Below are 14,605 nucleotides of genomic sequence, written 5' to 3'. Positions count from 1 at the left end.
TCCTCCAACTGAAACCTGTCTCTGAAAGGTCTTACCATTAAAATGACCTGCACGTTCTCTAATTAGCATAGAGAAGTATGTATCTATTAAATAAGTAAATATGAATATGTTCTGAACATTCTAATAGTTGGATTTTTAAAATGCAAAACTTTTATAATCTTACTCATGTCATCTCATCCCACTGTTAAATTCTCTATCAACAGTGAATAATGTCACAAATGGTACATATGAAGTCAAACACCACAGGACACAGTAGAAAATCCTCAGAGGGATCCTTTATTTCATTCACTTTCTCCTTATAAGGTGGAAGTCCAACCTGTAAAAGTTATTTCTTCCAGTTCAGCCAGTGGCTTGGAACCTGCTTTGTCAATTACATGGTGTAAGTGGTCCCAGGGCAGGTCCAAGGGTTGTGGATTCACCAGGACTGGATGAGATGGGTTCCAGAGCTCCACTAAGCAGGCTTTCCTAGGACCCTACTCCCTATTCCTATCAGAGATCAGCAAGGAAATGGATTGGATTTCTATTCACTTTTTCAAAGATCAGATCTGCTTCATTTACATGTCAAGAAAAATTTCTCAAGTATGATAAAGTGTTTACCATTTTCCTGTAGTTCTTCAAATGCCTGACATTCATCTTTTCTCCCTACCTTTAAAATTCCTTTCTTTTTCACATAACCTTTCTTAACTGCTTCTTATTGTAAAAAACAAAGACAAAACAAAAAACAAAGATGGGTGGATCTGTTGTACACATTAGCAGGTCCATATAGAAGAATGCACAGAGATTTATATGCCATTTACAGTAACAGCTCAGAGTACAAAGTCAAGAAGAAGAATCTGAAATATCAGCCTTGCTCTGAAAGAAGCCTGTGTAGGATGCGATACCACTGAAGCTTAATCAGAATTTTCCCTCACCAATTATTTAACAGTGGCAAATGTAAAAACTCTGCAGTTAAAATACATGGCGGTCACTCCCTATACTGCCCTCTCCCCGCTCACCCAACTTCTGAATCATAGGGCTTTTTCAAATTTTATTCCCCTTCAGTTCAAATTTCATGGAAAAAGCTAAAAAGTCATGTTTTAGCAATGTATCCCCACAGAGCATTGTAATTTACCAAGATTTTAATGTGTTTGGACAGAAACCTTACTCAAAGATCAGTGATGACTATTTTCCAGCAAATATTGAGTAAAAAATCATTTTAACCCCAATCTGAGGTGACAAACTTGCTTTTGGGGGGGACGCAACTGCTGTAAATGAGGTAATTGTAGCAATTATCCAGGACAATAAAAGAAAGCCTATGACAGTCTGCCATATGGTGAATGTGCATCAAAGCTCATCATGGTTTTTGGTGAGATCTTCCCCATAATTAGTAGCCTGACTTCCAACAAACATGTTCCAGTTGTCCAAGATCTCCTCTTTAGTGAGCTTTTCATCCTGCAGGAGAGAGAAAAGAGCTCTGTCACAGCAACTCTGGTCACTCGGAGTCGTCACAGCATGAAGCTCATGGTATTTCATTGATCTGCAACATTTAAAATATTACGTTTCATAATAAGCTACTAGGTACCTCCTTCATCTACCATCACTACCCTGCAAAGCCCCAAATTGGAACAGCCTCCTGCTACAAAAGCTGTGCTAAAATACATCAGAAAAGTCCTCAAGGAATTGAGGAGCCGGAGTCCAGTTATGTCTACACACAGTGCTGGCATTCCCAAGACAGGCCCCAAAGAATTCTACTTCCCTTTTATGGCTTGACTGCAAAACTTGACTGTCTCCCGAGAATTTGCAGCTGTGATCAAAATGGGAAGAGGCAGGACTTCTTTCTAAACCTTATTTCTTTCTTTCTTTATTTGGATACTGACCAATAGATATTGGCTCGGAGCCAGCACGGTGAGCTGGCCTGAGGATGCCGAGGCTTTAATGTGATGGGCTTCCTTCTGCCTCACATGCTGCAGAGGTCTGAAGAGTGTCTGCTGACTGAATGAATGGATGAACAAGCTTGTCCTAGGGCAACACAGGGCACACCTCTTAAATCCATGCCTGCCCACAGCCAACCAAGTGACCGGTTCTGCGATCCTAGGAGATGGCAGTGAACGTTAAGTGTGACCCACAGCAGACTCTCCAGGAACAGGAACGTCTGGGCCTAATGAGCTCACCGTGGGTTATCACGGTGTTGGCTGAAGTTCACAGGTCTCTGATGTAGGGCAGGAATGAGAGAAGTCAATAAGGACACGGCCACATGGGCCAAGGCAAACATCAAAGAAGCAAACAGAACCAATCTTATGTAAACTGTCTCCCTTCAAGGAATGATTCCAGAGGATGCTGAAATACCTTATTTTTGTCCGACTCATACACCAGGTGCCTGGCCTCAGCCTGTGCGTGGTCATAGTCTTGTGGGAGGATCCAGTGGCGGATCTCATCTTTGTCCAGCTTCCCGTCCTTGTTCAGATCTCGGAATTCATTGAACTGCTCCCGTTCTGACAGCACCCAATCTGGCTCAGGGCCATTCTCCTCGTGGGAAAACATATCAGCTGGAAGGAAAGGCTGTTCTTGGTTATAAAGACAAGTGGGAAGGTAAGTCCAAGAAAACCTGACCTCTTGCAATCTAGAGACCTAACCAGACAGCTGGGGGCAGTCTCTTGGGTAAATAATGCAATGATTTATCCACTATGAAGGCCGCTTAGTGGGCGAGAAAGAACTGTGCTTGGGAGCCAGAAGATGAATCCTGGCTTTTGACTTTTCGTCTGTAAAGTGGAGACAATAACTTATTACTCAAAAGGTTATTATGAAGGTCAAATGTGAAAGCCCTCTACAACCCAGTCTGGAACTATACTATACTATTAGGTGAAAACTAATAACAATGACCAATAACAGCACTTTCTATGGTCCAGATGCTGTGTGAAGCACATACTTTTTTAAATTTGATTTTTCATTACAATCCTATGAAGTTAGGTGTCGTTATTCCCACTTTATAGATGAAAACACCGAGGCACAGCCTTAACCCAAGGACCCACAGCTAGTATGAGAATGTAGTAGGCTACACAGGAACATGGGCACTCTGCTTCCAACCCATAGTCTTAACCACTGTGTTTACTACAATTGTTGTTTACATCATTTCCAGGGGGCTTTCACATATATTTCATTTCATCCTTATAGCAATTTTATAAGATAGATAAATACCCTTATTTTAGAAAATGGCAGGGAAAGGAAAAAGAAGGCAAAGTTTATCCATTGTTTGCTAAGCTACTAGATCTTCTTGGAAAAGAGATACCCTGAGGGCAATTTCTCTTTTGATGGAAACAGCTTGGAAATGTCAGATGGTAGAGACAGTAGGTAGTGAACGAAGGAAAAAGAGAGGCAAGACCCTGCGTTCAACTACAAGTAGACCCACACCATCCTGGAAACATGGGTGCTGTGTCTTCCCGTTTTACAGATAAGGAAACAGGCTTATACTGAGTGATTACACGACTCCCACAGGGTCTCAAAGCTAGTAAGCGGAGAAGCCAGGACTCTTAATTCCAGTGTTCTTCCCACTACACTACATCACCACCGGTTTCCACTTGTCTCTGCCTGCCGAGAAGGCTCCTCCATAAATTGAAGTCACTTGCTAGACAAGTCTGGACATCCGGTCTCTCTGACTCCAAGTCACTCAGAATTCAGTTTTCAAGAACAATGAGCCTACCTCCCTCTCTGCCAGTGTAAAGAATGTAATGTTTCTTTTAGACAAAGCCGCTCAAGGAGTTTGCCCCTGACTTTGCACCCTTTCAATGCAGATCAGGAGGAGGGTGGGGAGAGCACCTAGTTTTAATCAAAAGTGCTACATCGTTTTAATCAGTCAGCCTTCCCTGTCAGTCTAATTCCGCCACCACTGTCAAGGTGTCCGGGGATCTGAACCTTCCCGCACACGCACGTGTACCAGGCCTGAGGCAGGCTCTGCTGCTTGCACTGATGACGGGGCTGTCAGCATTGGTTATTCTACAAAGAAAGGTAGTGCCACCGAGATGGCTTTAATTACTGTGGCGAGAGCTGCCCATCTGTTACCACAGACAGAGGGGGACAACGTTTGGTTCTTCAGATCAAATATAATTCCAAACGATTAGAAGCAACTTTGCTCTTCATTCAGAAGGCACTTATTCTTCTGTATGGGGTGGCAAAGTAGTACAACTACACACCAGAGACTGATGGCAACACGGGCTCTTCTTTTATGTTGAAAGGTAATTAACTGCCTCTGTTAAATATCTGCACAATGGGCTTCCCTGGTGGCGCAGTGGTTGAGAGTCCGCCTGCCGATGCAGGGGACACGGGTTCGTGCCCCGGTCGGGGAAGATCCCACATGCCGCGGAGCGGCTGGGCCCGTGAGCCATGGCCACTGAGCCTGCGCGTCCGGAGCCTGTGCTCCGCAACGGGAGAGGCCACAACAGTGAGAGGCCCGCGTACCGCAAAAAAAAAAAAATCTGCACAAAAATTATATCCATCACATCCTTCAAATGATTTTTCCAGCTTTTACTTTACTGAGACATGGGAAAAGAAGAGCTATCACGATAAGGTGGCCTGCAGCTGGGGCCACGTGCCAAAGCACTGAAGTAGCAGCCACAGAGGATCAAATGGAAATATCCCTGCCGCCTTCTCTAGTCCTTCATGCTGGGAGGGCTCCTGGGCGGCGTCTGACCCAGGGCACTAACTGGAGCCTCATTCAGCCAGGGCTCAGTTACCTGCAAACACACTTCTTGATGTTGCTTAAGTGGAGCCCTTCAGAACAAAAAACTAGGAACAGTACTCCCAATGAAAGACCAAAAACCAGAGGCGTAAGACGGCTATATCATGGGGCAATCGTGCACTTTGTAAAAGGATTTACCTAAGAAGGAATGCCTTTCTGCAGAGAACTCGGGCATGTAAACAGTTCTGTTGACCACAGCTCCGTCCACCCAGTTTCTAGGCCCCGCTGGCTAACAGTCTGTTGTAAAGTCTGTCCCCTGAGACTGTCCGCTCTAGCTTCACTGTACATCTCTGGGATCTCCAGTCCCATTTCGCAAAGGCAGAACTACACGGAGTGATGAAGGGCACCTCTCAGAGCCGAGGGATCAACTGCTGGCCAGCCCTGGGGTGCGGCCAGCCTTTTGGGCTCTGCTTCACTAAGAATGCCTCCCTGAATCTGCACCGCTAGGGCTGGTGTGACAAGCCCCTCTCACTGGGAAGTCACAGGAGTGACACCTACAGACTTACAGCTGCTGCTGAAAGAGTCATCTGAGGAAAGTAGCCAGACATGTGGGTGGAGGATGCTGCCCAGGTGGGACACTGGAGCAAGACTCCAGGCCAGCACTTACCAATATACTCTTCCTGATCTACAAAGCCATCCCCATTCTTGTCGATGTCCTCCAGAGTCTCCTAGGAAGCAAAGGGGGGGGGGGTGGATTTTAAAAGCAGCACCCTCTCTGCAACTGAAAATGTACCTACAAGCCCAGAGGCACTCTAATTATATCAGGAAGCCCTGCCAGGTCAACCGTCTCCACCCTCCGGCCAGATCATCTCTGTGTACTGGGAGGAACCCAGCCTGAGAACCACTGGACTAAAATGATCACAAAGACAGATTCCAGTGCTGACTGGACCCTGAACACCGAGTTGGTGTCAGAAACATATGGAACTATTTTGGGCAATTAGAAACTAAAAGTATATCTGACTTCCGAATGTATTATGTTGTGTATTTAGTATCAATACATTTGACTTCTGAACTAGGTTTTCTGCTAATTAAATGAGTCTACTGTCCATGTCACAGAAACTCAAAGGCATCCTGGAGAAAATGGCCAACCTGAGAACAGAGCCAATCAGAAGCCCATAATCCACTTCCCCATCTTCACCGTCTTGTGTCAGATTAGCTATCATTAAGCAGGTGTTGGGTGGTAAAAAGGAATGATTCTTAAAGCCACTGCCCAGCCCCTGGGGTCACTGTGGTCATAAGGATGAAGCATGAGGTGAGAGTGAGCCCATCCACGACTGGGTCCAGAGCTGGCTGTCTCCCAGCATCAAAACAACTGGAACTGCCTTGGGAGATCGGCCCTGAAAACAGGTGATGGCATTTATGTTATTGTCGTGGAAAATGAAGACAGGTGGGACCCAACAAGACACTGGAAAGCAAATACACTCCAAGGGGAGCATCCTTTCCAAGCATGGTCCGACTTTGAGTTTCTGTATGATTTAACAGTACAATGCATTCCATTTCTGAGTCTTTTTGTTCTTCCCTCAGATAGGACAGAGAGCTCACTGCTTACTAAGCGCATTTGTTCTTTCTGGGCACACATCTAGACTGCATTCCCCTGCCTTGTTATGTGTGGCAGGAGCCCTCGGGACAGTGAAGGCAGGCCATGCCTCCTCCTTGGTCCTTCTCTTCTTCTATCTACCAGCTGGTAGTGGCCAGGATGACCTCAAAGCCACAGGATGGTGGACGACAAGATGGAAGTAGACTGGGAGCCTGACAACACTGGAGAAGAACTGCCCAGGAGATCCCCCTGACCGGGACCATCTGCCGGGACTGGATATAACCTTTGATTGTGTTAAATGGCTGGGATTGGGGGCTACTTGCTACGGCAGCTACCCTGCCCTGACTGATCTCCTGGGTACACAGGTATTCCGGTGTATTCCACTTCAGGGTCCTTGTCCCATCCCCTTCAGGCTGAAGAACGTTCTCACTTTGCAGGAAGGGACAAGGTTTCCGTGCAGCTTTCGTCCTGGTCTTTTGCCAGCACAGGCTCTTTCTATATCTTACCAAAACCACAATTTCCTTCATATGCTCAAACTCCTCAGGGTGCAGAAAGGCGGTGAACTCCTCCCGGGTGGCTGTCTGGTCACCATCGAGGTCTGCAGCCTTGAACCTTCTCTCGTCACGTGGCAGCATTTTTTTAAAGGTGTGATGATCTGAAGTATCATGAAACTCTGTGGGGTTTCCTGGAGGATGTACACAGAAACGTGGAAACCAGGCGCCTAAGGCGTTTTCTCCCACATCACTCCTCCTTCACGCCAAATGGTACATAGAAGACAAAAGGTCCTGACCTATCGAGTTCTTTAAACATTTTATTTCAGAATGCCTCTAGCGTCTGTCCCTCCATACCACCATACAGTCCATGCCCTAAAGACTTGTTAGGGGCATTACAGCAAGCGGTGAAAAAGCATAGGCTTGAGACCATATTAATGCCATACTTCTCTCTGCAGAACCCTACTTTCATTATATTCTTTGATCCAGAACATACAGAGGCTCCCTAGTACCCAGGACATCTATTCTAAATGTCCCTTCGACTCTTTTCAAGACCTCTCTTAATCTGGCTGGCAGTGTATGTGTCTTTGGTTCTCCTCAGGCCTGTCCCCTCTCGGCTCTGCCAGGCACCTAGCGGGTCTGCACCCAGTGCTGGGCACACACCCCCTCCATCATTCCTCCAAAACAAGCATGACTTATGTCCAAACCCTGCCCCTCCAGGGCATTGCTGAATGCATTGCTGCACCTTTGCCCCTCCAGCTGACCCACCTTCCCCACCCGTCTCTATCTCTCCAGATACAAATCCAGTCTTTAAGGCCCAGTTCCCAAGCCACCCTCCACCAGGAAGCCTTCCTGGACTGTTCCAGCTTACTTGGTCCTTGCTGCCTGAAACTCGGCAGCATTCTGAAACTGTAACATAAAACATGCTTCCTCTCTGCTTTGTTCTCTGGGTGTACCTCTGAGACTGTAAGCTCAGGTTAGGGAGCAGTTTATTTTTTATTAGACCCTTGCCCCCTTCCACCTACAAGTTCACTCACAGTAAGCAACTTGGTGTATTCTTAGTAAGCAGAGCAGGATGTTACACAAGCAGTTGTTACTTAGGAGGTTGAGATGTCTCCCCAAAGGGGGTAGATAGGATGAGACAGTATAGTTTCCCACAAGAAGCTTGTTACACAGGCCCCAGCTGTGTAATCGCTCTTGCAGCACCTCTTACCTAGGTAGTAACCGTAGGTGGCTTGTTTGTATTCTTCCCAGGAAATTTTATCGTCTTTGTCCCGATCATAATCCTTCCAGACTTTGGCGACATTATCGTAGATGTACCTTTTCTGCACCCGTTTGATCCAGGTTTTCAGCTCCTCAGTGGTGACAAAGCCATCCCCATCACTGTCGATTCGATCGACAATCTTCCTGTAGTTAAAAAAAAAACCCACAAGGCTATTATCAAGGCTTGTGTGATCCTGCTCCAGAAAGAGATCAAACACCTGCAGAATCTAAGATGCATAAATGCTAAAATAAAATCAATGATCCGACGGTGCTGGAAAGGATCTTGAAGTTTATCTTTTCCAAGGATGATATGCCTTCCCCACAACCACCCAATGCCAATGGCAGACACTACTAGTGGATCAGGCCCTTCTGTCCTGATAAAAACCCTTGATGTGGCCTCAGAATCCTTCTCAACACAGTGCTCTGCAGAAACTGAGTGAGTTGATTTGTAAGATGAAACCTAGAAGTCTTCCCTGATATAGTCTAACTCCCTCATTTTAGAGCAATGAGGGAGTATTTGGTACCACTGTGGTAAGAATCCATGTCCTCTGGCTCTAAGCCCAATGAAAAAGATGGAAGATTCTAACTAAACCAACCAAAAAGTAAGTGGGTTTTTAAAATTTTTTTTAATCTCACCACTTTGGATTCAAAGACTTGAAACTTAATGCAGGAGGAGACCAGATCTTGGACAAAGCAGAAAATGCCAGGGATGAGGGGCTTCCCTGGTGGTGCAGTGGTTAAGAATCCGCCTGCCAATGCAGGGGACACGGGTTCGAGCCGTGGTCCGGGAAGATCCCACATGCCGCGGAGCAACTAAGCCCGTGTGTCACAACTACTGAGCCTGCACTCTAGAGCCCGCGAGCCACAACTACTGAGCCTTCGCACCTAGAGCCCGTGCCCTGCGACAAGAGAAGCCACTGCAATGAGAAACCTGTGCACCGCAACTAGGGAAAGCCCGCGCGCAGCAACAAAGACCCAACATAGCCAAAAAAAAAAAAAAAACAGTCAGGGATGAAAGAGCCTTGACATTTATTCAAGAAACTTGACCACCTAAGCAGCTGCAGGAGCCTCAACCCCTTGCTCTTAAGGTGAAGACCCCTATGCCCACTGGCATCTCCTGCTCCACAGCTGGCCCAGGTTCCAGCAATTCCCCACTGGACTTCACTAAGGCACCCCAAACCCCTGTCCAGAGCAAACTTCAGGCTGGGAACTCAACAGTGTCCATCTCTAGGCCAAAAGGCCCCAAGCTAGGGATGCCATCCCTGAAGGAAACTTCAAAGACACCTGCAAGCTATTTCCAATGTTTAAGAAAGTTTTACCCTAGTAGTCCATTTACCAGGGATGATGTCATACAGGCTAATTAGGGATTTGTTTCTTTGCTTTGGGCTGCAATTTTATCTTTCTTACTGTGAACGGAAGTTCAAATCGGCAGTTACTCTTTGATCAATTAGAAATGGAAATGAATTCATTAGCACTTAAATCCCCATCTCCTATCCGAACCTGGGTAGCCCAAGCTTCTGTTTCTCAGGAAGGTGTAAACTTTACCAACAGCTTTGACTTGTCCCTTCATTTGCAATTTTAACAGGTCTCAAGACCAAAAGACTAAACCTCAAGTATCTTCCTTCCAGGAAATCACAGCTAGACACAGCAGAATTCTTTCAACCCAGTGCAGTGTTCAGCCTACCTACTGTGCGCCAGACTCTGCTCCAGTCCTGGGGACACAGTGGTGGCACGCCCATCGTTATCCAAAGCCAACTGAGAGGCAGAATCTCAAACCAGCAAAGACCAAACGACATCAGACAGTATACAACCTGTTTTTCTGGAAAGGACAGCATCTAATCTATGCCAAAGAAATATCCAGGACATAGGTCAGCCCGACACGTAGTGGGAGCTCAATAAATATCTGTTGGAAGCATATATAATCTTAACCTCTCTCTTTAAAAATATCAAACATGAGCTCTAGGGATAGGAGGCTATGATGTAAATAAACCAAATGCTATAATCAGAACACCTGGACCCCAGTCCTGTGTGATCCTGGGCAACTGACTTGACTCTCTGAGTCTCAGTTTCCCCATCTGTAAATGGAACACCTACTTTACAAGGAATGTTGTGAGGAGTAGAGGAGAGAATGTGTGCCTTTCCTCACTAAGGATGACAATCCCCTCCACAGGAGGATGGAGAACTCAACAAACAGGTAACAGGTAATGGAAGTAAGCAGAGCGTCCTGGGAGCCCGGGGATCCCCTGACAGCTGCCAATAAGGCTGCCCAGCTCTGCTCCAGACAATGACTGCCTCATGGAAAAATGGGCCATGGGTGTCAAGAGAAGCCGGAAATCGGGGGCTGTATGGGAAATCGCTTTGATGTTAAATGTTGGCAAGTAATTTACATTTTTTTCTCAGACTGCGCAGCACATTTGTGACTGCATGAAGCCTCTGGGTCCCCACTTTTTTTTTTTTTTTTGTCTTCAGGGGCCTTAGAGCTGTCATGTTTTCAGAATCTATGGGCAGATGGTGGTGACAAAGCTGCCTGGATCCAGTCATGCTCTTGCCTCTGCAGTCCGGACTTGGAGGGGACTGTTGCACCAGGAGCTGTGGACAGAGAAATGGCTTCTTACGCTCTGCCAGTCCCATACCGCACCCATCATTTCCAATGCTCCAGCCTCCTCTGCATTTAGCCCAGATTTACCTTATAGGTGAGCGGTGTGTCCACTACCCATCCAGTGGCTCAAGACCAGAAAACAGATGCCACCCTTGACTGCCCCCTCGTCTCCCCCACCCACCCTGACGCTGAGCCAAAAGCAAGCGCTGTCAGTCCCGCCTCCAACGTGGCTCTGCGTTTACCCTCTCCCGCTGTGCCTGACTTAGGCGCGCACGGCCACCCTGTGCCCCTGGTCTTGCCATCCGTGCCTCAGTTATGTTCTCTGCCCTACTGCCAGTCCAACTTTCCTAATGAATTTTTGGGATGATGACATTTCTACCATGTACAGAATAACGTCTAATCTCCACCTCACAGAGGTCCTTCCTGCTCTGCCCTCGGCCTCCTCGCCACTCCCACCTCCCACTTTTCCTGCCCTGTCCCTTTACTGTCCCAACACCCCGAATCCACAAGAACAGATTTCAAAACCTGTATAAGCAGGCTGTTCTCTCTTCAGATGCCTTTCCCTGCTTATACTCCTGGTAACCTCTGAGTCGTGCCACAAGCTCTGGTCAGGTGACTTCCCAAACCCCCAAGTTACTTTCTCCAACCCGAAGCCTTAGGGAGCTCCTTTTCTCCGAGATGCGGTCATTGTGGCTTTTACATGCCACCATCACAGCAATGATGCGTAGCATCTGCTTGAATCTCTCCCCTCCGCATACGATTATAAGTACGTAATAGTACGTATATAGAACGTAAGGTTTTATTTTTGTAGTTGTCAGGTATCTAACACGGTACCTGGAATACAGTAGCCATTCAAATGTTAGTTGCGTGAATCAATGGATGCAGATTGACGTATATACACTATTATGTATAAAATATATAACTTATAAGAACCTGCTGTATAAAAAATAAATAAAATTAAATTTAAAAAAAAATGAATGCAGCTAAGGTGTTCATACAAGGGTCAAATGCAGACCAACTCCATTACCACTTACTCATCACCACTTGCTCTCTTACTCATCATGATGAAGGCATTGAACTGGAAGCCTTACGACTGCAAAGTGGAGTTCCCTACTCCAATCCCTCAAACCTCTCCTCCTCCTCCCTGGTGACAAACGGCTGCCACCCGGGGCCCCAGGATAAATCAGCTTCCAAGTGCCTCAAGGCAATACAATGGACTGAACTCCTCAATGGCTCCCTTTGTTAAAGCCCAAACTGGAAGAGAAAGTGTACTTCTCTGCAAAATAAAAGGTGACTGTTGGGAGGTGACTTTGAAGCTCAAAGATGTTTTTATCAGAGCAGGCAGATGGTGCACCTACACAATAGGTATAATTTAGCCTCATATTCTAACCAACCACATTGGCCTTTGGTAGCCCCCATCAGCACAAGGATGGCTGTGTTCTTTTTTTGTGCAACAGGCCAGAAAGACCCTCCACCCCCAGGAACCAGATTCCTGGAGGCCTGGTGCCCAGTAGGCAGGGCTCTTGGGACCCTCCCTAGACGGGTCTCCATCTGGGATCAGGCTGACTGCTGATTCCTCTGTGGAAGGGTTCCCAGATACCTTTGCACAAAGCTCAAGTGTCTCCCCAGGGGCCGTGGAGAGGGTGCACTGAGATGTACCCAAGTTTTGTTTCCCAGGTTTGGTTCCTGACTCAACTGCCTTCAACAGTGAAATTCACAACCTGTCACCACACCACCCTCCAGCTTTTTGCCCCCAGCTGCCAAAAGACTGGGTGCCTCTGCTGCCATCAGAAACTACTGGAAACAGAAAGGAGGACCAGTTTCCATTTCCACCTCCCGTCCCCAAATGCCCCTCCCTTCTTAACAACAGGATTTTTATACCCCTTACTTCCGATATCGGGGCGATTAAGCAGAAGGCAAGAACACCCCAGTCCCGGCCCAGGGACATAGGCCAGGAATCAACCCTCTCCGGCTGCCCCTTCATCTTCTACCCTTTAATGATAATCCTTGAGACCTTAGCAGTGTCTCATGCCCTCCTCTCTTGTTATGCGGGGGAAAGAGAGAAACCGGGAGGGTGGGGAAGAACTCATGTCACTAAAAGGCCACCGTGGACAAATTTTTCTTTTGTACGCTCTCTCCCCTCCTTTCTGATGCAACCCAGGGGAGGGGGCGGGCCCTGGCCGTCCTGGCTCCCGCGACCGCTGCCACGTTCTCGCCTCCCCCCGGGAAGCCACCCCGGCCCCGGCGGCGATCAGCACGCAGGGTCCCGGGGCCCGCGGGCAACTTTGCCCCAGCCCAGCCGCCGGGCCCGCCGGGTCCCCGCCCTTGGGTCCCGGCGCCCGATTTCTCTTTCGCTTTGCGGCTGGCGGTCCGCGCGGCTTCCGCGCGAGTGGCCCAGCGGGCACCTGCGGAGCCCCCGAGCGCGGCCTCACCCCAGCCTCTCCTTGCTCTCCTCCGAGGTGAGCTGGTCGAAGGTCTTGGAGTCCTCCTTGCCCAGGAAGGCCTCGTGGTCGTACTGGAAGCTCTGGTTGTCCTCGGGCGGCCGCTCGCCCAGCTCCGAGTCGGGCCGCACCACGCGCTCCTTGCGCACCGTGGGCTTGGCCCGCAGCGCCGGGGGCGCCAGCACCAGCGCCAGCAGCAGCCCCAGGGCCAGCCCCAGGTGGCAACCGCGGCCGCCGCGCGCCATCGTCGGGAGCTGAGAGCGGCCCGCGGGGAGGGACCGAGCGAGCGATGAGAGCGGCGGCTCGGGAATGCGTGCTCGAAGCGAGCGCGGCGGCGGCGGCGGCTGGGCTGGGGCCAGCGCGAGGAGGGAGGGGACGGGCCGGCCCCTCGGCCAGCGCCCGCCCAGTGCCAGACCGGAGGGCGCGCCCCAGGCAGCGGGCAGGGGAGCGCCAGTCGGCCCTGCTCACGCGCCCATTGGCCGCCGGGCTGCGGGGGGAAGCCGGGGCCGAGGAGCCACGTCGCCCGCCCGGGTGGTGGGCGCAAGGCTCGGGTTTCGCCTCGGCCCCTCCCCGCGATCTCGTCGCGAGGGGCGGGCCCAGGCGGACTGGGCTGGGGACTGGCGGGCTGGTAAGAAGATCGGGAAGTTCTTTGTCAAGCAACAGATGTTTGGGGTAAAATTCCCTCTCCCCTTTCGGTTCCATAGAACTGAACGGAGGGAGGCGCTGGCTCTCCCCAACTTCCAGCTGGGAGCCCGAATCTCAGCCCCAGACGCCGCCCCAAGAAATGCTCTTAAAACAAATTCAACCCCACTTACGCAAACTTGGAGTGTGATTAGAAACGCAAAGAGACTGGAAGGAGACCCGGGTGGGCGAGGTCTCCTAGAAACAAGGGTCGCAAACTCAAACGTGGTGGAGGGCCAAGCAGATGACGTCAACATGACGAGGGACCATCTTAACAGAGCAGCCCTGTGCACTCCGGCTGCCGGGAGGAGTGCAGGCCCCAAGTTGGCAGATGGTCTCAAAAGAAGTCAGGATCTCGGATGTCTGCTTTCATTTCTAAAGGATGGCAACTCACTGTACAAAAGGACTACATGTCTTAAACAAATCTTGTCTGTACGTTGAATCCGGCGTAATGCTACCGCTATAGAGAAGCTCTGTAGAACTTTATGCAGTGATGAAAACGTTCTATATCTGGGCTGTCCAATAGGGAGAGGCTAGTGAGCACACTTGACAGGTAGCTAGTGTAACTGAGGCATTGAAAATTTAACTTAGATTTAAACTTAAATAGCCACGTGTGGCTAGTGGCTGTCATATTGGACAGTTCAGGTAGAGCAATGATTCTTTGTGTGTTACAGCCTTTTGAGGCTCACTGAAAGCCATGGACCCTCTTACAGAAAAATGTACATACAGCTACAGGCTTGGATGTTTGATTAAAGTGTCAGAGGATGCACGGATCTTCTGAAGCCCCACTGTGTGCCCCAGGTTATGAACCTCTAGTAATCTAAAACTGTGGTTGGAGAGGAGCCCACCCCTATAGCCCTGGGCAGCTGAACTCCTAGAGCT

At 48.9% G+C, this 14,605-nt stretch overlaps 1 protein-coding gene across 4 annotated transcripts; it reads right to left on the bottom strand.

Moving 5' to 3' along the window:
* Positions 1–248: 248 nt before the first annotated feature.
* On the bottom strand, positions 249–13,596 carry RCN1 (reticulocalbin 1). 4 transcript variants are annotated; one of them, XR_004350954.1, is made up of 7 exons: positions 13,034–13,408; positions 7,953–8,146; positions 6,755–6,933; positions 5,319–5,379; positions 2,326–2,525; positions 1,857–1,998; positions 249–1,431 (listed from the first exon to the last, which is right to left on the bottom strand). XR_004350954.1 is itself a non-coding variant. In XM_032638894.1 (6 exons), the coding sequence occupies exons 1-6, from the start codon at positions 13,285–13,287 to the stop codon at positions 1,324–1,326; spliced, it is 996 nt and encodes a 331-aa protein (XP_032494785.1). In that variant the 5' UTR covers positions 13,288–13,596; the 3' UTR covers positions 249–1,323. The 4 variants fall into 4 exon arrangements, 3 of the variants coding, with proteins under 3 accessions (XP_032494785.1, XP_032494786.1, XP_032494787.1); XM_032638894.1 differs by lacking the exon at positions 1,857–1,998 and having other exon boundaries at positions 13,034–13,596; XM_032638895.1 differs by having other exon boundaries at positions 249–1,998.
* Between the last annotated feature and the right edge of the window lie 1,009 nt (positions 13,597–14,605).

This window comes from Phocoena sinus, chromosome 8 (genome assembly GCF_008692025.1).
Source record: "Phocoena sinus isolate mPhoSin1 chromosome 8, mPhoSin1.pri, whole genome shotgun sequence".
Classification (NCBI taxonomy): Eukaryota; Metazoa; Chordata; class Mammalia; order Artiodactyla; family Phocoenidae; genus Phocoena; species Phocoena sinus.
The sequence above is the reverse complement of the archived record's forward strand: the minus strand, read 5'-3'. Positions and strand labels throughout refer to the sequence as shown.

Excerpts from the sequence above, each read along its gene's own strand:
- RCN1 (XM_032638894.1), bottom strand. The coding sequence starts at position 13,287 with ATGGCGCGCGGCGGCCGCGGTTGCCACCTGGGGCTGGCCCTGGGGCTG. Across the intron at positions 5,380-6,754 it reads TGAAGGAAATTGTGGTTTTG|GAGACTCTGGAGGACATCGA; the intron begins GTAAGATATAGA and ends TTTGCTTCCTAG. Across the intron at positions 2,526-5,318 it reads AGATCAGGAAGAGTATATTG|CTGATATGTTTTCCCACGAG; the intron begins GTAAGTGCTGGC and ends CTTTCCTTCCAG.